We start from the raw sequence: 22,133 nt of genomic DNA, 5'->3' as shown, positions 1-22,133 counted from the left end.
GCAGGACTGAGGGATGCAGCCGGAGGAAAGATAGAGGCCCAAGTCGCGCAGACTACATGCAAAACGAGGGCAGGATAGAGAACAAAGCGTGGAACCTTGCGGGGCGTGGCAGGACACCTGGGCGCCGGCAGCGAGCTCCCGCAGAAGGAAAGTGAGGAGAGGCGAGCCGAGCCAAGGCCTGGCAGGATGGGGCGGGACTTCCGGAAGCCATTTGCCTGAGTGGCAGGGGAACCGGAAGTGGGGGCGCTGCAGCGGGTGCTGAGGCCGGAGGAGGGACGCGCCGGAGCGGGGCCGCCGGGACTGAGCGAGCGACAGACGCGCCACCCGCCGACGCCGCAGCCGCTTGGGGCCCGCACGGACCCTGTGCCTGAGTGAGTGCATTCCGGGACTCGGGGAACCGGTGGCTTAGAGGTGGGGGTTGGAAGAGGCTGCGACTTGTTATTGTGAGAGGCCCGCGACCTCCCCTCCCCCACCCTGCCGGCCCCTCCCCCGCGCCACCCCTCCCCCCGACCCTTGGGGTGCCTCCCGCGCTCGCCCCTTCTCGGCTGGCCCGGCGTGGGTTCCTCGGCCGCCCGCTCTGCCCCCCGCACCTCCAGGCCGCTCGCCGCTTCCCTCGGAGCCTTTTCCCAGTACCCCACCCCCAAACCTGCCGCCTCCTCGGCCGCCCAGCCGCCCCGCCCCATCCCGCGGCCGAGCACCGTGGCGGGGCGCGCCGCCCGGCCCGATCCGGCACAGCCCGACCCCCGGAGCAGGCCGCCCTGAATCCCCCGCTACCGCGGCCCGGGGCTCGCCGCCGCCAGCCCCATTTCCAGCCACGCTTCTGCCTCGGCTGTTGCCTTTCCCTCCTCCCCGAGATTGAACCTCTGACCCTTTTCTCCCCTTTCCTCTGTCTGAGAGGCCGTTGGCGCGGGCTCAGACCAGTTACTGTTTTTTTGACGGAGCACTTTTTCCCACCCGTCAGAAACTTCTCCGTTATCTCCTGTAATATATTCAAAAATCCATAGGCTGTCACGACTCAGAAGGGCTTATTTCTTAGAGGGCTGTCCAGTCCAGCACCTCATTTTAGAGATGAGGCCCAGCGAGGCTGGTGATTTGCCCAAGGTCAACCAACTAGTTAAACCTACCAATGGACAGGTTTTCTTAGGTGGTTTTTACCTGGTCCATGTCCATGTACCAGATCAGGATCTTCTGGCCTTCAGGTTTGTGATGTGCCCGTTGCACGGTGACTCACTATTCTTTCCATACCTCCCAGGCCAGCGTTGCTTTTCATAATGTGTATACAAACCTTAAGAAAACCAAATACATGAAGCTTTGGCCACTTTTTAGAGCTTACCCATGGAGAAAGGGAAGACCACCTGGATCCACCCTAAGGCCTCATTTCGTACAGCTTTAAATGAGGGGGGGTCATTTTGGGGGAGTGGTAAAGGTATGGAGAAAACACGGGGTATTGTCCCCTTGAGCATCTGAATACGCCTTTGCCTTGGATATGCCTTGTGTCTTTGGATTCTTCTCCTGGGCACATTGTTCTGATATAAAGGTTGCCTCCTTGTGCGGGAGCAGGGGAGGAGTATGAAATCATTGTGCTTTAATGTGTTGGCTTGGGCATTTGATAATAAATTCTGAATGTGCTGGAATCCCGGGACCCATCCACCAGCCCACTGAGGCAGGGTACTAGGGATGAGGCCTGCCTTCGCCTTTAGAATAACCCTGCCAGCTCCATCTGAACCAAAATGAAGAGTCTGAGGTCAGAGTGGAAACATTCTGAATCTTTTAATTCTTAGTGCAACTTTCCCCCTCCATCTGTTTCCTGGTTAAACTAAAGAAACATACAGCTCAGCTTGAGTATTTATAATTCTTAGTTGTTGGAACTGGTTTTTGATTAGACACACACTACACCACGCTGGTATAAGCATTTGGAAATTCTGGTTTTAAGACTGTCATAGTCGGAGTTAAGTAGAGAAGACAGAAAATGCAGGAAAATTGGGAAGTGCTGTGCAAGTCACTTACTCCTCATCTTCCCAGAGAACTCATTTTAATGGGCAGTTAAAGCTTCCCTGGAAGAGTATGTCTCCTGATAAATTAATTTCTTTGGACCTTTATCTCCATTCTGTTGGGTTTTTCTAACTGAACATGCTGTTTGTGACCTCAGAAGTTAATGACTTGCTGCACAGAGGCGATTATTATGAATCAGTGAGGTGAGATGGGAATCAAATCCCTCTCTGTTGCGTTTTCTGTTGTTACTAATTACAGCATTCTGAATACTTCTGTGCCGCAATATTGCTCTGTACGTGAGGCAGGAAACCCCAAATCACTCAGATTTTTGTGACCCACCACAGGCTGTTCTCTGGATGGCTCCTGATTGATCCTTCATTTTTATTATAAACAGTACACAGTTTTTTTAATCTAACTCCCAAATTATTTGAATCCCCTAAATGCATAGTCCCCAGCTTCGTTCTTTTTTTTTCTTTTCTTTTCTTTCTTTCTTTTTTTTTAATCCTTTGGCCGCACCGCATGGCATGTGGGATCTTAGTTCCCTGACCAGGGATCGAACCCACACCCCCTGCACAGAGTCTTAACCACTGGATTGTCAGAGAAGTCCCCCTAGTTTGGTTCTTAAAGAGGAGATTACATGGGTTTGCCCCTCAGGTTTTTTTTTTTTTTTTTTTTACCGCTGTTTAAAAATGTTACCAAGCCATAGGCACAGGTAAAACTGAAAGCTACTTTGTATTGTAAGATTTTGATTGGGCAAAATAATCCAAAATCCAAGTGTCTGAAGGCACAAAGAAACAAATTTTGCCCAGAGGAGGAAGGAGGATGACCTTGTATTCATAGTTAAAAAAGAAAAGACTAGCTAATTGGGAATATTGTGCTAAATTCTCTCAGTTTTACCTGCCTAGTAACTTTAGGTAAGTGACATTTTGTTCCTCAGTTTCTCTGTCCCTATAGCTTTTTCATTTTGCTCATGACAAAATTTAGGACTGAGATGAAAGTGTTTTGCTCAGGGTATCAGAATGCCATTAAATTTGGGTAGTAGTAATAGGATATATAAGTGAATTGACTTAGTAAATTAGAATTTATCATTGTTTCATACAGTCTTTTCTATATAGAGCCTAATGCCCTTTGCTCAAGAGTAATCGGTTTTGGAGGGTAGTATATCACCCTGTGTTCAAATCCCAGCTCTCCCTATCATGGAGCAGTTTCCTTAAATCTCCCTGAGCTTCAGTTTTTATTTAAATAACAAAGCTCCTAGCACAGTGTCTTGTAAATAGTACAAGTTCTTAATAAATTTTTCTTGCAGTTATTATTTTTTGATCAGTTGTTTACCTGTTGGAGAAACTCTAAAAATCCATGTCTGTAAATTGAATCATAGATCTAAAGAGATCTTATAGTTTATATAGACCACTGGTCTTGAAAGTACAGTATGTGTGCTGCCCTGGGATGCATAAGGAGATCCATTGGAATATAGGAAAATATTTAGAACCTCTTTTTACATTCATTTTTTTAAATGTAAAAAAGGAAAAAATTACAAATATTTAATATACAGGTTAACAGCAATTCACATCTAATTTATAAATATACATATATTGAGGAACATTTCAAAAAGATTCTAAAACATTAAAAAATGTTTGAATTCTGCTAATCTGGGCCAGTCTTTACTCATATGCTTTAGTTCACTTTATGCTTTTCTAGTAGGTGTTCACCTAGTCTCTGTGGCCCCCTGGGAGGAATCTGCCTTGAGAGTCAGGTCATGTCATTTGCAGTTCTGTTTGTTAGAAAGTTGTCTCACTGTACATTGTATCTACTGGCCTTGTCTTCCTATTTGGGGACATGCAGAATAAGCCTAAAGTCCCTTCCTAGTAATCTTTGAATACTTTGACAGCTATTTGTCCCGTGATTTCCTCTTCCCCAACCAGTTTTTCTGCAGATTATAAACATACCTGTTTCTTTCAACTGTTTCTGATATGACAGGTTTTCTAATTTCTCACCATCTTGGCTCCTTTCCTTGAAACACCCTCTGGTTTGTCAAAATTCTTAAGTTTTTCAACAAGATCTGAACATGGTGTTCCAAGAACTGAAATGTAGTTGGAGTGCCTGCATTGTGTGTTTAAGTGGTGAAGGATGAATTTGGATACATTTTATTATGGAGGCATCTCAAATGTACAGTTTTGTCATCCTTGTTCTTTTAACAATCCCCAGGAAAAATGGTTTCAATTACATAATCACACAGTGAGAGGGGGACAGATTATTTTTCTCGTTTTTAGTAGTGATTGCTCAGTTAACCCTGTGTCAGTTAACTTTTGCCTCAAAAATACCTAACATGTTAAGAGTTTCTCCAGGTGGGAAAATAAATGAGAAATGGTTGGGTTTTTTAAATCTATTTTAAAAGTTAGGAAATAGACTTTTTCAATTAGTGAGTGGAAAAAGGAGCTGTTTTGTTGCTGTATTTCTTTACATTATATATCTAATTTTGAAATCCAGAAAATGGGAAAAGTTGCTCCTTGTTGGTCTTAAGGACAATAGAGCTTTTTGATCAGCGGGGAAGAAAGTTACTTACTAAAATTAAAGTGAGTATTAAGTGCCATATCAGATTTAACCTGAATAGCCAGACTTGAATCAAGAATTGAACATAGACCCCCAAGAAACTTTTATATAGAAGATTTAGAATGTTTTACTGGCTAAAAACAAAAAGTTTCTGTGTGGCTATTTGTTTTAACCCTGTAATCCTTTTTTTGTTTTCTTTTATGTATCTTCTGATTTTTCCTCACTTTTCTTAGTGAAACTCCAAACAGGTATCATAGTCTGATTGGAACTCTATAGGTTCATCTTGCAGTTCTTCCCGATTCTTGCATTTTACATTGATGTTTTTAGCTCCATGTGGTATAACTCATAAGTCTTTTGGGTGAAATGGTTAGATATAGGTCCCCTTTAGGGAGTCAGCGTGAACTGGTTTGTGATCAGTGGGCCAGATGTGACGTAATTGGGGTCAGACAAACCTCATTTCAGTCACTGAACAAAGTACCTATATTATCTGATCCTCGTTTGCTTCATTTTGCAGTACTTTTGTGAGGATCAGAGGTGGTATGTATAAAGCATAGAGTAGATAGTCCTTCATAGGTAGCTATTATTTTCTGATAGTTGCAAATTTTAGTAATCTAAAGAAATATACACAGGTTGTGAATGATATTTTACATCTTTAGTCAGATACAGGCTTAACCCTGAGCCCAATTTTTTTTAGACCTAGTGTCATTTGGAACTGATGGAATTTATTTACATAATTAGTGTTAAAATTGTTTGCTTCTGTAATTTATTTTTCATGAAGGTTTGCTTTCATGTTTAGGGCTTGTTACTTTTTGATCCTCAAAAACTACTACATTGGTAATCCAGGGTGTTTTGTTTACTCAGTGAATACTTATTAAAAGGCTATAACTCAGTCCTCTTTCTGAGAAAGTTTAGTTGTATTTGAGGATGGCAAAGGAAGGAAATAGAGAGTACGGCCTTTTTTTCTATAAGCCACAAAACCCCAGCTTTTTCTCTTTCATCATCCTTTGCATTTTCCAAGTAACCTCTTGAGCCTGATGTCTCTAGTATGTATTCTCCAAAGTTGGCTGAAAACAGTCTGGTTTCTTACTTGTCTTTCTAGAAGATTAGCATTTCTAATTTTCCTGAATTTCACTTATTCCTTCTTCTCTACTATCAGATACCATATTTAGGTCGTCGTTAATCAAATTTTTTTTAGTGGATACCTGTCGAAATAAAAATACCTAGTAAAATTTGCAAAAAACCAATTCCAGGGACTTCCCTAGTGGGCTAGCAGTTATTAACACTCTGCTGTGCTCCCACTGCAGGGGACATGGGTTTGATCCCTGGTCATGGAACTCGATCCAGCAGGATGCGGGGCACTGCCAAAAAAAATTAAAAATTTAAAAAAGTAATAAATAATAAAAATGAAAAAACCACTGCCAAAGCCCACGACTAGTTTTGTCATCATCTGTAGTATAGGTATTTGTGTGATGTTTAGTGATCACTGGATTCTAATCGGTGCTGTACTAATTCTTAAGTGTGTAACTCTAGCAGCCTAAAAGGCTCTAATGTAGATGTCATTGAACTTGAAGGGTTTAATTCCTTGTCATTTGGTTCTTACAATAACATGTATTTATGAAAAATTAATATAGGTGTAAGGTATATACTGATGCAATGCATTGTTCCTGAATGATATTCAAACCTGTCTGGAAGTTTAGTAGTGCTAGATATTTATGGGACTTAGGCAGTCATGTCCTGGACCTCATCCCTGCTGAAAATAAACTCCAGTTGCATCGTTTCTAGGCAAAACCCAATGAAATTTATTTAATTCTTATTCTTATTTAAAACCTGACATGTAATATTTAAGTAAGTGGTAACAAAGAAACATTCCTGTCAGTGAACAAAACATAACATAGACATTTTTTCCTCAGGTGTAGAATGAGCCAAGGAGACTCAAACCCAGCAGCCATTCCACATGCAGCGGAAGATATTCAAGGAGATGACAGATGGATGTCTCAGGTAAAAGGGGGTGCACATGCGTTATTCACATAGATGAGTCTCTTAAATTTTTAGAGTCTTTTGACCAGAGCTACAATGGGGTGTTTTTAATGGTCAACAAGAATTGATTACTGTAAATAAAAATCTAATGTTAGAGATGTCATTCCTAATCACCATGTGATGTTGGAACTGAGGAATATTTTGAGAGCATGGGCATTGTGTACTGTTCATTTTAATAGATGACAGTGTCTCTACAGTATTCTTTCTTTAAGCTTTTTAAAATTTTGAAGTAATTTCAAAATTATACAAATATTACAAACACTTTAGAAGGAACTTCCTATATCCTTCATCTAGACTTGCCACTTGTTAACATTTTGCCACATCTGCCTAATCATTCTGTCTGTATCTGTTTGTACTATTTACCAACTTACAGTTTTTTCTGAATCATTTGAAAGTATGTTGCAGTCATCACAATGCCCCTTTACCCCTAAATATTTGAGTGTGTTTTCTGAGAACAAGAACCTTTTCTTACATAACTACAATACAGTTATTAAAATCAGGAAATTTAACACTGACATTATACTGTTACCTAATCCAAAAACCATATTCAGATTTCTGTAGTTGTCGCAGTAGTGTTCTTTTTTTTTGCCGTACACGGGCCTCTCACTGTTGTGGAGCACAGGCTCCAGATGTGCAGGCCCAGTAGCCTTGGCTCATGGGCCCAGCCACTCCGCGGCATATGTGGGATCTTCCCGGACCGGGGCACGAATCTGTGTCCCCTGCATCGGCAGGCGGACTCTCAACCACTGCGCCACCAGGGAAGCCCCAGTAGTGTTCTTTATATCAATTTTCTTCCCAGTCTAGGATCACACATTGCATTTGGTTGTCGTTTCTCTTCATTCTCCTTTAATCAGAAACATTTCTTAGCCTTTGTTTTTCATGACCTTGACCATTTGGAATAGTATAGGGCATTTATTTTGTGGAATGTCCCTCTCTTTTCTCATAATCAAGATTCACATTATACATTTTTGGCAGGAGTATCAGGAAAGTGATGTCTTCAGTGCATCACATAGAAGGCATGTGATGTTGATTTGTCTCATTGATGATAGTAGCTTTGATCACTTGGTTAAGATGGTGTTGGCCTAAACCAATATATATATATATATATATATATATATATATATATATATATATATATATATTTTTTTTTTTTTTTTTTTTTTTTTTTTGCGGTACACAGGCCTCTCTCTGTTGTGGCCTCTCGTTGCGGAGCACAGGCTCCGGACGCGCAGGCTCAGCAGCCGTGGCTCACGGGCCTAGCCACTCCGCGGCATGTGGGATCTTCCCGGACCGGGGCACGAATCTGTGTCCCCTGCATCGGCAGGCGGACTCTCAACCACTGCACCACCAGAGAAGCCCGGCCTAAACCAATTCTATTTCGTTATAATATGGTCTCACAGGTTCTTACTTTAGTCAAGTGGGTTATAATCCACTGTAATTTTGAAACTCATTGTCCAAAGTTTAGCAAGTGGGAATCCCTTCAAGCTCTGGCCCCTTTGCCCTCTCAGTATGTCCCATTGTTTTTTTTAGCACTTTTTTTTTTTTCAGTATTTGTAACTTGCTTTTAATAACTGCTATCACTTAACAATAACTATATTTAACCTTTATCTGTTTCCAACCGTATTACCTTTTGAACTAACAAGTGCAATATGATTTTAAGTCCCCAGAGTTTGCTGTTTTAGTATTTAGTGATTCTCTTTATACTCTTCATAGTTGTATTCCCTTTCTGTTTTGGTCATCTCAGACTTAAAAATCAGTCTTTCAACTAGCTTATTTTGAGTGGTAGTTTTTTATTTTGACTGTTCTCCTATGGATCAATTATGTGATTATTCTTTCTTAATCTTCCTCATTTGTTTATATCTTTAAAAAAGTATTATGAGGGCTTCCCTGGTGGCGCAGTGGTTGAGGATCTGCCTGCCAATGCAGGGGACACGGGTTCGAGCCCCGGTCTGGGAAGATCCCACATGCCGCGGAGCAACTGGGCCCGTGAGCCACAACTACTGAGCTTGCGCGTCTGGAGCCTGTGCTACGCAACAAGAGAGGCCGCGACAGTGAGAGGCCCGCGCGCCGCGATGAAGAGTGGCCCCCGCTCGCCTCAACTAGAGAAAGCCCTCGCGCAGAGATGAAGACCCAACACAGCCAAAAATAAAAAAAAAAAGACAAAGTCCCTGCAATTGCCTGCAAGGTCCCGCCTGACTTCTCTCCCCCCACACCCCCACCTTAAAAAAAAAAAAGTATTATGAAATATTTTGAGCATCTGTGTATTTGCTACTCACCCTAAAAAAATAAAACATTGCTAAAAGAATTGCTGTTCCCTGTATACCCCTCACTGATCACATTTCTTTCTCTTTCCTACCTCCCCACCCCCAAGCCAGTAATTTCATGTATTTACATACTACACATGTAATCTCTAAACAATATAGTTAGTATTTTTGCACTTTTTTTTTTTTTTTTTTTTTTTTTTTTTTTTTTTTTTTGTGGTACGCGGGCCTCTCACTGTTGTGGCCTCTCCCGTTGCGGAGCACAGGCTCCGGATGCGCAGGCTCAGCAGCCATGGCTCACGGGCCCAGCCGCTCCGCGGCATATGGGATCCTCCCAGACCGGGGCACGAACCCGTATCCCCTGCATCGGCAGGCGGATTCTCAACCACTGCGCCACCAGGGAGGCCCCTTTTTGCACTTTTTTAAATTAATTAATTTATATTTGGCTGTGTTGGGTCTTCATTGCTGCATGCGGGCTTTCTCGTTGCGGTGAGCGGGGGCTACTCTTCGTTGCAGTGTGCGGCCTTCTCATTGTGGTGGCTTCTTGTTGCGGAGCACAGGCTCTAGGCACGCAGGCTTCAGTAGGTGTGGCACACAGGCTCAGTAGGTGTGGCTTGCGGGCTCTAGAGCGCAGGCTCAGTAGTTGTGGCGCATGGGCTTAGTTGCTCCGCGGTATGTGGGGTCTTCCCAGACAAGGGCTCAAACCCGTGTCCCCTGCATTGGCAGGTGGATCCTTAACCACTGCGCCACCAAGGAAATCCCTTTTTGCACGTTTTTAAATGGTAAATAGTATCTTTCTGAATGTATTTTTTTCTGCAGTAATCATACATATTAAAAACATAGCTGTAGTTTATTCATTTTTTTTCTTTAAGTAGTATTCAATTATTTTATATGAAAATACCACAGTGGGTTGTCTGTTATCTCATTGATGGGCATTTAGGTCATTTATAAATTTACTAAAAGTAGTAAGTAAAACTAGATGCCTTTGTTGTTTCTGGCATAAATTAGAAGACTTTAAATGATTAGCACTGACTGGGAAAAAATTAGTCAAATGGAAGAAAAACAGATATGAATATTTAAATTTTTTTAAAAACTTGTGGGTTTCCCTGGTGGCGCAGTGGTTGAGAGTCCACCTGCCGATGGAGGGGACGCGGGTTCGTGCCCCAGTCCGGGAAGATCCCACATGCTGGGCCTGTGAGCCATGGCCACTGAGCCTGCGCGTCCGGATCCTGTGCTCCGCAATGGGAGAGGCCACAACAGTGAGAGGCCCGCGTACCGCAAAAAAAAAAAACTTGTATAATATGGAAGGACTAACTTACATTAAAATATATTATATACCCAGATCTTGGTTTTTAAATACAGTTCTCCAATGAAAGGAACCAGGGCTCCTTGAAGAAGTGATTGATTCTATAGCTGGAGCAAAGAAAATAAAAATATGGGCCTAGAGCATCTTCTAGTGTAAGAAAGCAAGAAACTACTCAAAAAAGAAAAGGAAAAAAAAGATGGAAGGCAGGAATATCACTGAAGTGATGGGTCCCCAGTGCATCACATAGAATACATGTGGTATTGGTTTGTCTCATTGATGATACTAACTTTGACCACCTAAAAGACCTGGAAGAGCTCCCAAAGTGCAAAGTTGAACATTTTGAGCAGTGTAACAAATGATGGTATTATTGGTTTATAACTGAAAGAATAAAATAAGTGTTCATTAATACATTCTGCTATAAATAAATGAGTGGATGAATAAATAAATAGGGGAGAAGAGCTAAATCTTCCTTACAGAATAATTCTAATAAATGTAGAAGTAAGGAAGGAAAAGAAAATCATGGATAGAACACTGCAGTAATAATTACTGTAGGCAAGATCCATTGATGAATACTAACATTAATGGACACAACTTTAAGGAGAAATGGTATATTTGCCTAGCCTTAGAGTATCTCCCTGTAAATTACTTTGGTAATTACTTTGGTTTTAAGATACGCCCACTGTTTTTTGAGACCCCTCCCTCTAGTAGGTGGAGCTGAATTTAGTGTCTTGCTTCTAACATACAGAGTATGGAAGGGAAAATAATAACTTGATAGTGGAGAAAACTGGCAAACACCACCTTACCCAAATGATCAATATTAACATCACCAGTAATAAGTCATGTTCCCTGACATGATACAACAAGGGCACATCACGTCTGTGGTAGTCTTACCCAAAAATCCATAACCTCAGCCTATTCATGGGAAAACATCAGACAGACCCAAATTGAGGGACTGTCTACAGAACACCTTACCACAACTAAATGTGTCAGGTCATGAAAGACAAGGAAAGACCAAGAGACTGTCCCATATTGGAAGAGTTAAAGGAGATATATAGATTAAATGCCATGTGATATGCTGATTGATTCAGGAAATGGGCATTAGTGGAAAAATTAGTGAGATCTGAGTGAACTTTATTTTAGTCGATAGTATTCCCTAATGTTAATTTCTTAGGTTTGACAAATGTACCATGCTTATATAAGATGCTAACATTGAGGGCTTCCCTGGTGGCGCAGTGGTTAAGAATCTGCCTGCCAGTACGGGGGACACAGGTTCAAGCCCTGGTCCGGGAAGATCCCACATGCTGCAGAGCATCTAAGCCCGTGCGCCACAGCTACTGAGCCTGTTCTCTAGAGCCTGCGAGCTACAACTACTGAGCCTGCATGCTACAACTAATGAAGCCCGTGCGCCTAGAGCCTGTGCTCCCCAACAAGAGAAGCCGCTGCAATGGGAAGCCCAAGCACCACAGCGAAGAGTAGTCCCCACTCACTGCAACAAGAGAAAGCCCGCACACAGCAACAAAGACCCAACACAGCCAAAAATAAATAAATAAATAGTAAATTAAATTTTTAAAAAAATCCTTACACCTGAAAATTCTGTTTTTAATAAAAAAATAAAAGATGCTAACATTGAAAGCTGAGTTAGGGGTATATGCAAATACTCTACAATCTTTTCAGGTCTTCTGTAGATAAATTATTTAGAAACAAAACATTAAAAGAAAAGCAGTCATGATTAAAACAAGTATTGAAGTGATACTCAATACTACTCATGGAGTATTGCTAAAATATCCATCCCTATTCTAGACTTAAGTACCACATATCAAGAAGTACCTGGAACAGATGAACATGTCCACCACCACCACAGGAATGCAGTCAACAAAATCCAGACTATGGGAGAGTCTATAGGTCAGACAGTCATATTCCTTAAAAAAAAAGTTTGGGAGGTGGTGGCAGAGGGAGGGGGAACCTATAGATTAAAAGGGATTTAAGAGACAAATTGCCTGGATCCTGATTTTAAAAAACAAATCATAAAATAAAATTTTGTGACATTGAATTTGAACACTCACTAGTTATTTGTTGATATTAAAGGATTCCTATTAATTTTAGAGGATAGAACTGGTATTGTGGCTATATATATTTTTAATCTTTTAAGAGCTACATGTTGAAATATTTATACATGAAATATTATATCCTCAGTTTGCTTCAAAATAATCTAAGAATGGGGTGGGGCAGTAGTTTCTGGAATGTTGAAATAATAGTGGCCGTAAGTTAGATGATTGCTGTATCTGGTGATGGATACACAGAGATCCATTGTGTTATTCTCTGTGCTTTCCTGTACGCTTGATATTTTCCATAATCGTAAGTTTTTTTAAGGGTGATATTAAAAGACTTGACTGTAGACAAATTTAATAACAATTCATATCAAAACATTAGCCACCTAAAGAAGGCTTAGCAGCAGACTGACAGAAATATTTTCAGTAAAAATTACAGATGAAGCATTGATATTGTTTGTTGTATTATCAATAAAACTACCCTCAAATATACTAGATAAGTGTCTCAATGAGCATGACAGGAGCTTTAACTTTTTGTTTCCAAAAAGTACAGATTAAAACAATGGGAAAAGAAAGGAGGGAGAGAAAAATATTAATAACCCGTGCAGGTGCAAGTATAGTAAAATGAGTTCTGATACATTGCTGGTGTCAGAATAGATATAGCCAGTAGCCATTTTGTTAGTAATTTGGAAGTATATCCAAGATCCATGAAAGTGTTAATCCCCTTTGCCCTAAAAATTCCCAGCCTGTAAAAGAAAATGTGTGTGTGTAAGTTTCTTCATCTCAGTCAATAGGAGGCTTCTGGCAAATCTGTCATTAGGGTAAAGAGCTAAAAAAAATCAATGTGCCACTGGATGCATCCAGTAGGATATTAAGTGGTGTTAAAAATTACGGTTATAGGGCTTCCCTGGTTGTGCAGTGGTTGAGAGTCCGCCTGCCGATGCAGGGGACACGGGTTCGTGCCCCAGTCCGGGAAGATCCCACATGCCGTGGAGCGGCTGGGCCCGTGAGCCATGGCCGCTGAGGCTGCGCGTCTGGAGTCTGTGTTCCGCAACGGGAGAGGCCACAACAGTGAGAGGCCCGCGTACCAAAAAAAAAAAAAAAAAAAAAAAATTACAGTTATAGGGAATTCCCTGGCGGTCCAGTGGTTAGGACTCCGTGCTCTCACTGCCGAGGGCCCGAGTTCAGTCCCGGTTGGGGAACTCAGATCCCGCAAGCTGTGTGGCGCTGCCAAATAAATAAATAAATGAAGATTTTTTTAAAATTACACAATAAAATTTTTTTAAAAAATTATAGTTATGAAAATCATGTAGCTACATAGAAAAATATTTCTAATATAATGTTAATGCAGTTATAATGGCTGCTCTTTATTGAGTACCTACTGGGTGGCAGCCAGAAGCTGGGCCCCTTTTATAGAACTCTCATCTTCACAACTCTAAAAAGAGTTGCCAGCAGATGTGTAAAACAAAACTCGGGGTTATGTACTTGCTTAAGGTCACTGCACTAGAAAGTAGATAAGCTAGACTTCGAACATAGGTTTTTCTGTCCCAAAGCTATTGTGCCTTAAGGAGATATACATACGTTTCAACTGTGTTGCGGGGGAATGTGAAAAAATAATGAGAAAAAAATACCTTAAAACGTTAATAGGTGCTGGGTTAAAATGGTAGGATTATAGATGTTTTGCTTTGATCTTTTCTGTTTTTCCAAGCTCATTGCAACTACTTTTATACTTAAAAAGAAAATGTAGAGTACTTAAACCTTTAGAACAGCAGAGCTTAAATTCCATGACATTCTTTAAACGTAAGCTGTTCTGTTGGTATTGAGAGGAGTTGGCACTTTAGCATACACAGTAGAGAGACGACGTGATGTGAAAGAGCACCTACTCAGTAAAACTAGCTAAAGTTTTATTCTTGCTCATCTTATCCCTTCAGTTTAAAAATACTTATTGAAATAATAGTAATTTTTAAAAATTGTTTACACAAGACATGGACCCAAGAGAAAAGAAAAATTTATCCCAAATCCTGTCACTGTAAAAGAGGAGATGTCTTAATTGTCAAATTATTTCCAGAAATATTTTTGTATTTTCACCAATGGCAGTGAAATATCTCGGTTTCACCACGGTGTCATCTGCACTTGTAGTATCAGCAGAAATACTTAAATAGTAACTCCATCTTAATTAATTCCTAGGGGAAGCATAATTGAATGTAGAGTTTGAGAAAAAGAAACAGTATTCAGACCTTAACGTAGAACTGGGTTAGAGACCTGCTAAAGCATCATGTTAATTTGTTTCAGGGATGAATATAAAAATTGAAACTATGTCCTTCAGTTTAGCATCAATGGGTAAAATCTTTTTAAAGGTGTCTTATGCCTTAAGAGCAAAGAGAAGTATGCCAGGGCTAGGTCACCCTTCCTTAGAAACTTGAATTAGACTGAAAAAGCCTGAGTCCCAGTTTGCCAACATCTCTCACATTTAGAGGTTAGCAGACATTTCAAAGGCCATATTAAAATCATTCAAATGAAATGCATGCCTTTTGATTGGATCCTAGTTCAAAAAATAGATACATATAATACTTTTGGAACAATTGTGAAGATTAAATGTTAGATTTTATGGGATTATTGTTTATTTTCTTAGATGTGATAATGTGGTTTTATAGGAGACTGTCCTTATGCTTAGGAGATGCATGCGGAATATTTAAAGGTGAAGGATCACAATGTTTGCAGCTTACCCTCAAATGATTCAGCAAACACACAGATAAAGCAAATGTGGGAAAATGTTATTGTTGAACATAGGTGAGTGTGTACAGGTGTTCATTGTATTACGTCAACTTTAAGTATATCTGAAATTTTCTTTAAAAGAGTTGGAGGAAAAGGTAAGCTTTTAAAAAAACATGAACGCATTTTTCTGTTCTCGTTTTCAGAAGGGCCCAGGAGTTAATAGCAGATTGAGAGGAATCAGCTTTAGGGACAGACCAAATAGAAGTTTAACAACAGAGTAACTGGTTGGACAACTGTTCTGTCTAGGCCAAGAAATCTCACAGGAGAAAATGCCAGTTTCTGATTGTTCTTTCTTCTTCACACCAGCACAACAGATTTGTCCTGGACTGCAAAGACAAAGAGCCGGATGTCCTGTTTGTAGGGGACTCCATGGTGCAGTTGATGCAGCAGTATGAGGTAAGGTGCAGGGGTGAGGGTGGTCCTTGGCTGCTCATGTCAACACATTCATTGATAACAGACTTGCATACATTCCACTCTAGTTCAGAGTAGAAGGGAAATCAGACCTACCTGATGGGATTCTTTGTGCCAGCAAGCATGATGAGACAAAGGAAAAAATACAACATTATTTATAAATAAGCTCCCTTTTTTGCCTTGGCTTCCAAGAAGCTTCACATTATATATTTGTTTGTGTATATTTGTCCTAGTCATGATTTTCAATTCTTATTTGTATTTTACTATTTTCTTATTTGTATTTGCTCATTTGTGTTTGTCTTAGTCATGATTCTCAGTTCTTATTATTTGTGTTTTACCATTTTTATATTTTATATATTTTTGTAGTGAACTGTTCTGAATCTTTTTGAGGTTAGGCATTCTCCCAAGGGAAATTTAAAAGAAAAGATAGCTTTATATCTTTTTGGCTCAGGCACTCTAAATTTTTTCATCTCATGTTTCTACTTCACCCTATTCCTTTAAATGGTTGAATAAAGGGAAAGGAGAGTTTATTGACTTGGCAGCTTAATTATAAATGTTGGTGCCTAAGTGGCATCAGGTTGAGCTGTGACTCAGGTCTTGAGCTGAGATCTAAAGCTGCACTGAAAACTGAGTTACACAATGGCATCTTCAAAGCCCTTTCAGCAGTTGGTAGCATACCACTTGCAGTGATACATTTGAATACGGAAAAGGGAAACTTATTTCAGATGCCTCACAACACATTGCAATTGAGGGATTTTATTTCCCACTAATTTCAGCTTAAATAAATCAAGTTTTTCTCTTTTCAGATATGGCGAGAGCTTTTTTCCCCACTTCATGCACTGAATTTTGGAATTGGGGGAGATACAACAAGACATGTTTTATGGAGACTAAAGAATGGAGAACTGGAGAATATTAAACCTAAGGTGAAATGAAACTTATTATTATTTTTTTAAAGAATATCCTTAATCTTGAGTCTTCTGCAGATAGTTAAATTGTCAGAAACTGGTAGTAAAAAAAAAAAAAATTGCTTCTTTAAAGCGTTATTTCACTGTTGTTCTTTGCTTCGTGCCCCTTTAAGTTAAATGATATTGTTTAAGAACATTCCAAATACATGCTTAATTAAGAATCAGTGTATTGCTTGCTTGGTTTGTACTCGTTGTAATTATCTTCTGCTGTAGGAAGAGATTTGATGCTAATAAGCTATGCTCTTCTGTTGACCTGAGGCAGTATGAAGGGGAAAGAGCTCAGAGGTGGGCCGCGGGAGCAGGGCTATGATTCACTTGAGGAAGTAATTTTGGATCCATTTAAACATATAAACAGATTGGTAATCAAGGCCTCCAAGTTCTTCTGAAGAAAATTTGAAGCAGATGTGAACAAATGTTCAGCCCAAACATGTACCCAGTGCCTTATAGCGTTATCAACATCCTGAGTTGGCACACTGCATATAAATTTTTTCAACCCCAAACAACAAAAAGAAGCAAAGCTGAGCCATTGATAACAGTTGGCTGTAGTTGAAAGTATTTTATTTTTGCCTTTCTAACAGAAAAACTCATGCATATTCCTTTCTTTTGTGACAGGTGGAAATTACTTTGGGTTACATAGTAAGATGTATGTCTCTAGGTGATAGCCACCTTGTAAAATTATTTTTTTAAAGAGAAAAACTTTTAAAAACTATATCCAGCCTCCGCCCCACTGACTCTTTTCCTTGAGTAGAACTGTGTATTTGTACCCACTGCACTCCCTTGGGTACTTTTGTTTTTATTTTTTCTAGAAGGTACTTTAATTAAGGGAGTCTTATGATGTCGCAAGTATTTTCCCCCATGTTTCTTAGATTTCACTGTCTTTTTTTTTTTTTGTCTTTGCTGACTTGCAGTAGTTTTATTTTTATACAGTTGAATTTATTATCTTTTTTGTAGAGTTTCTGGATCTTAAGAGATTAGCTTCCATCTCCACATAAAAGAATTTTCTCATCTCTTCCTAGTACAGTTTTCCCACTTAAGTGTTTTTCTGTTTGGAATTTATCCTGATGTATACGAGGCATACATTAATGTTTTAAGATGGCTGCCCTGTTGAAGTTACCAATACCATTTGAGAAGTTCATCTTTCCTTCTTTGATTTTTTAAAAAATTTATTTATTTCATTTATTTATTTTTGGCTGTGTTGGGTCTTTGTTGCCGCACGCGGGCTTTCTCTAGTTGGGGCGAGCGGGGGCTACTCTTTGTTGAGGTGCATGGGCTTTTCATTGCGGTGGCTTCTCTTGTTGCAGAGTGCAGGCTCTTAGGCACGCGGGCTTCAGTAGTTGTGGCTCATGGGCTCTAGAGCACAGGCTCAGTAGTCGTGGTGCACGGCCTTAGTTGCTCCGCGGCATGTGGGATCTTCCCAGACCAGGGCTCGAACCTGTGTCCCCTGCATTGGCAGGCGGATTCTCAACCAGTGCGCCACCAGGGAAGCCCCTCCTTCTTTGATTTTTGAAATAAGATTTTCAGCTAACTAGTGGACATTCCTGAGTATTTATCTTTTTTCTCTTTTTCTTCCTTCCCTCAATTATAGGTCATTGTTGTCTGGGTAGGAACAAACAACCATGAAAATACAGCAGAGGAAGTAGCAGGTGGAATCGAGGCCATCGTACAACTTATCAACACAAGGCAGCCACAGGCCAAAATCATTGTATTGGTATGTGGTCTTTGGGTGGGTGGAGACCTTGATATTATTAGGTAAGGTGGGGAGTCTTTTTAGAAATGTGATCACTCATGAACATAGAGAATCTTTAGGTTGGAAGCAGTTTATTGTGCTCCCGAGTTTATCATGCTCTCTTCTCTGATATGTCCCATCGTCTTATTGGTCTCATTTCCTAGAACAGCTGTGGGGTCATCTTTTTTCTGCTCATCCTTGTTTAGAAGTGGAAATCCTCTTTGTTGCCTCAGGTTGCCTTAGTTTTTTTTTTTCCCTTGACTATCTTCTGATAATTTTTTAAGTTGCATATGAGACTTTTCCTAGTTCCTGAGTCTCTTTTTATTAGACCCGAGTTTGGATTAGCCTAGATGTGTTGTTTTGTTCCATTGTTAATATGGTAAAGGTGGTGTATTTATCAGAATCTCTGAATTCTTTAAAATATCAGAGATTCCATCAGGAAGAAAATGGGTACTTCATAGTCTTACCACTAACAGGAAATGCTACCCTTTGTAGAATTAAAGCATTGTCTTCATGGTCTCAGGAATAAACAGCTGTCTATTTCAGTGTTAAAGTTTACCTGTAGATATTCTTAACCTAGCTAAAAATGTATGTTTTTGAGAAATCTGACATGTATTTAGTTCTTTAATGAGATATAGTGTTAATAAGGTAGTTGTTTATTCAACAAACATGCGAGAATCACTATGTACAAGGCACTATCCTAGGTCCCGAGCATACAAAAATGAGTAAGACAGTTCCTCTCAAGGAGCTGGTGGATGGACACAGCAATATAAACAGAATTATTATACTGTATGCTAAGGAGAGAACTGGGTATATTTTAGACATAAAAATTGACATCTGAGTTTAGTTTTAAAGAATTCATTGGTTTCCAGACAAATAGAGAAATGAAAGGAGAGAAGGTATTACAGAGAAGAATGAAAGAGAGAGAAAGGGAGGGAGGAAGAAAGGAAGGAAATGATCAAAGGCTTATACATGAATGTGTTTGTTGGGTGAGTGAAGGAGGGTGCTAGAAGAATTTTAGGGTTATTATTGGAATAAAGTTCAAGTCTGGGATAGTTAGAGGCCACAGCCAGGTCCCATGTTAAGAGTTTGGATATTATCTTATGACAGGGTTCTGGGGAGACAGGTCTTATTTTTTTATTACATGGTATTTAATTAATTTGTTTATGTATTTATTTATATCCTGCATTATTCCAGAAAAAGACTACATTGTGGTTAAGAGTCCATCTCTTAAGTACAGTGGGTGGTACATTGCAGTTGCTTAGGACATATTTGTTGCATGAATGTTGCTGAATAAATCCTCCATAAATATTACTTGTTTCAACCAGACTTTTGAATTTTATATATGGTGGTGTTATCTACAATACTAAAACATTGGAAATAACCTAAATAATCAACCCCATGGGGGAATGATTGCACAAGTCATTGACTGTAATAGCACTAATCATATGACAATTAGGAGGACTGTGTGAAAACAGAATTTATGATGTATTTAAGTGAACAGTCCGAATACTAAACGGTATACATATTATATTTAGAATTGCTTGAAAGTAAATATGCAAATTGGAAAAGGAAATAAAATTTAAATAGTTGTTACATGGTAAAGGAATTAGGAGTGTAATTTTTTTGTCTCCTTTAAAGTAATATTTTAACAATTATCAGTTATTATAGAGAAAAAAATCACATGGCATACCCTTGATACTCATTTATTAAGGAAAATGTCATGCAAGTACATAAGCTATTTTTCTTATCCTTGCTTGACAATCCCAATAGGTATGGTGCCCTGCTCTTGAGGCTTAATCCTTTTTTATGGCTTTAATTGCTATGGTATCCTTTGAAAGTCAGAATAACATATGTATTTATTGGTCACTGGCCATCCTTCCTGATTGCTCATTATATCTCAACCAAGCTTTGATGTACCAGCACTGAGGGCTGCTTTTCTTTGTTAACTATTAGATGCAGAGCCTTTTAACAGTTATATAAACTAGGGTTTAGGATTGACCTTGTCTGCACTTGACAAGGATGAAAGGAGATGGATTGGGGTGGCATATTCATAATTCTCTATAGTTCTCTTTGGAACTTTACAGTCACACAGTAAGTTAATAATCGAGGTCCAGCGTTTTGCTGAAAAAATTTAAAGCAGACATGAATAAGTGCTTTGGGCATAAAAATTTTTTTTATTTTTTTAGTAGAACGCCTACAGAAAACCGTTTTTATGAAATAAGACCTCTTATCATACCCTGTAGGAGAAACAGGTGACAACATTTTTGCCTAAATAACAATAACTTGCTGTGTGGTATCATTAGCTATAAACCAACTAAAAGGTTGGGGATTTCTGACAATTTTATAATTGGATCAGTTATCTGTATAAAGGCCATTTCTAGTTTGAGATGATAAAACCTTGCACTTATCATATAAGAGCTGGCTTTTATTTACTATAGTAGAAGGACAGACATCTGATTTATCTGAAAATTATATTAGATCATTAACAAATAAGTTAAAAATGAATTTAGAACACATCTCTGTTTTTTACTACCAGATATTATGTGGCTCTGATTCATCAAGACAGCATTTGTTCCAACTCCATTTCTCGTGTGTTCGAGTGTAGGTTCCATGTGGCATTAATGCATAGATGTGTATTTGAGCTAGATTATTCTAGCTATGTGGTGGACTATATGGAGGATAAATTGAAGGGGTAATACCACTGGAGGTAGGAAGACTAGTCAGGAGATTTTACGTTAATTGAGGTTAATATTGGTAAGTTCCCTAGCCATAGCAGTGTCTATAGTCAGAAAAAAGAATGGATTGGAAAAATACTTAGGATGTAAAAGCTGACTGATTTAATGATGAATAGATAAGGTACATGGGATGAGAGACTCAGGGATCTTGGAATGGTCGGTTGACACAGAGAATGTAGAAGGAACATAATCTATGGGAGAGATGATGAATGGGTTTTTGGACGTGTTGGGTGTGCCTCAGGAGCATTCAAGTTTGGTTCTATACCTGGACGTTCAGTACACAGTTCTGAAGCTCCAGGAAGAGATCTGGGCTAAAGTGTGTAGGGTGGAGAGAGTACTGGGCCAAGGACAAAACCCTGAAGAATACCAGCAGTTAAGGGACAGGAGGAGGAGGAGGAACTCAGGAAGAAACCTAGGAGGGATAGTCAGAGAACTTTCATTAAGACCGGTCTAGTCCAGTGTTTCAGAAATCAAAGGTATAACAAGTGCCAGATGGAGAGTTCCAGAGATATTTGAAATCACAAGTAAGTAGGAAAAAACAGTGAGTCTTCTCATCTTATATTCTTCTCTGCTCTTCCCCAGGGTTTGTTACCTCGAGGTGAGAAGCCCAACCCTTTGAGGCAAAAGAATGCCAAGGTGAACCAGCTCCTCAAGGTTTCCCTGCCGAAGCTTGCTAATGTTCAGCTCCTGGATACAGATGGGGGCTTCGTGCACTCGGACGGTGCCATCTCCTGCCACGATATGTTTGATTTTCTGCATCTCACAGGAGGGGGCTACGCAAAGATCTGCAAACCCCTCCATGAACTGATCATGCAATTGTTGGAGGAAACACCTGAGGAAAAACAAACCACCATTGCCTGACTGGCTCCCATCAGTGTTAATAGCATCCCAGCTTCCTCAGATCAGTTATATCACTGGCACTACAGAATCCTTCTCTTTCTTAAGGCACTTTGCATTGTAGAATGTTCCTGGATGTTCATATCTAGTGTTTGAAGGGGAGGAGGGAGTTAAACTGGTCCTGTACATAGGAGGTTTGTTTGACACAGGAGAAAAATTAGCCAAGGAAGATGGTGGTTTAAATTCATTGGAAACCAGAAGGGGACTTTTTAGTTATATGTGTGACACGTTCATTGACTTATCACTGTTTTTCCTAGGACAACATCAAGCCTAAGTACGGAACAAAATGAAGATTCTTTCCTTGGCCTTTCTTTCTATGGATTATGTCATATATAATAATAATTAGAATAACACCTTCTTGGCTTTAAAACAGATGTTTTTCCAGTTTTTAAAGTTCATAATTTAGCCTTTTGTTCTTTATTTTGCT

General features: G+C 39.7%; 1 protein-coding gene across 2 annotated transcripts; it reads left to right on the top strand.

The window, feature by feature from the left end:
- Window positions 1–237: 237 nt before the first annotated feature.
- Window positions 238–21,670, top strand: PAFAH1B2 (platelet activating factor acetylhydrolase 1b catalytic subunit 2; the record flags this gene model as incomplete). Of its 2 annotated transcripts, XM_079709184.1 has the most annotated exons (6): window positions 238–371; window positions 6,453–6,540; window positions 15,276–15,365; window positions 16,187–16,303; window positions 17,931–18,053; window positions 21,392–21,670. In XM_079709184.1, the coding sequence occupies exons 2-6, from the start codon at window positions 6,460–6,462 to the stop codon at window positions 21,668–21,670; spliced, it is 690 nt and encodes a 229-aa protein (XP_079565310.1). In that variant the 5' UTR covers window positions 238–371; window positions 6,453–6,459. The 2 variants fall into 2 exon arrangements, 1 of the variants encoding a protein (XP_079565310.1); XR_013811007.1 differs by lacking the exons at window positions 15,276–15,365; window positions 16,187–16,303; window positions 17,931–18,053; window positions 21,392–21,670 and adding an exon at window positions 8,451–8,743 and having other exon boundaries at window positions 334–371.
- Between the last annotated feature and the right edge of the window lie 463 nt (window positions 21,671–22,133).

Source organism: Hyperoodon ampullatus (genome assembly GCF_949752795.1).
Source record: "Hyperoodon ampullatus genome assembly, chromosome: 7".
Lineage (NCBI taxonomy): Eukaryota > Metazoa > Chordata > Mammalia > Artiodactyla > Ziphiidae > Hyperoodon > Hyperoodon ampullatus.
The sequence above is the reverse complement of the archived record's forward strand: the minus strand, read 5'-3'. Positions and strand labels throughout refer to the sequence as shown.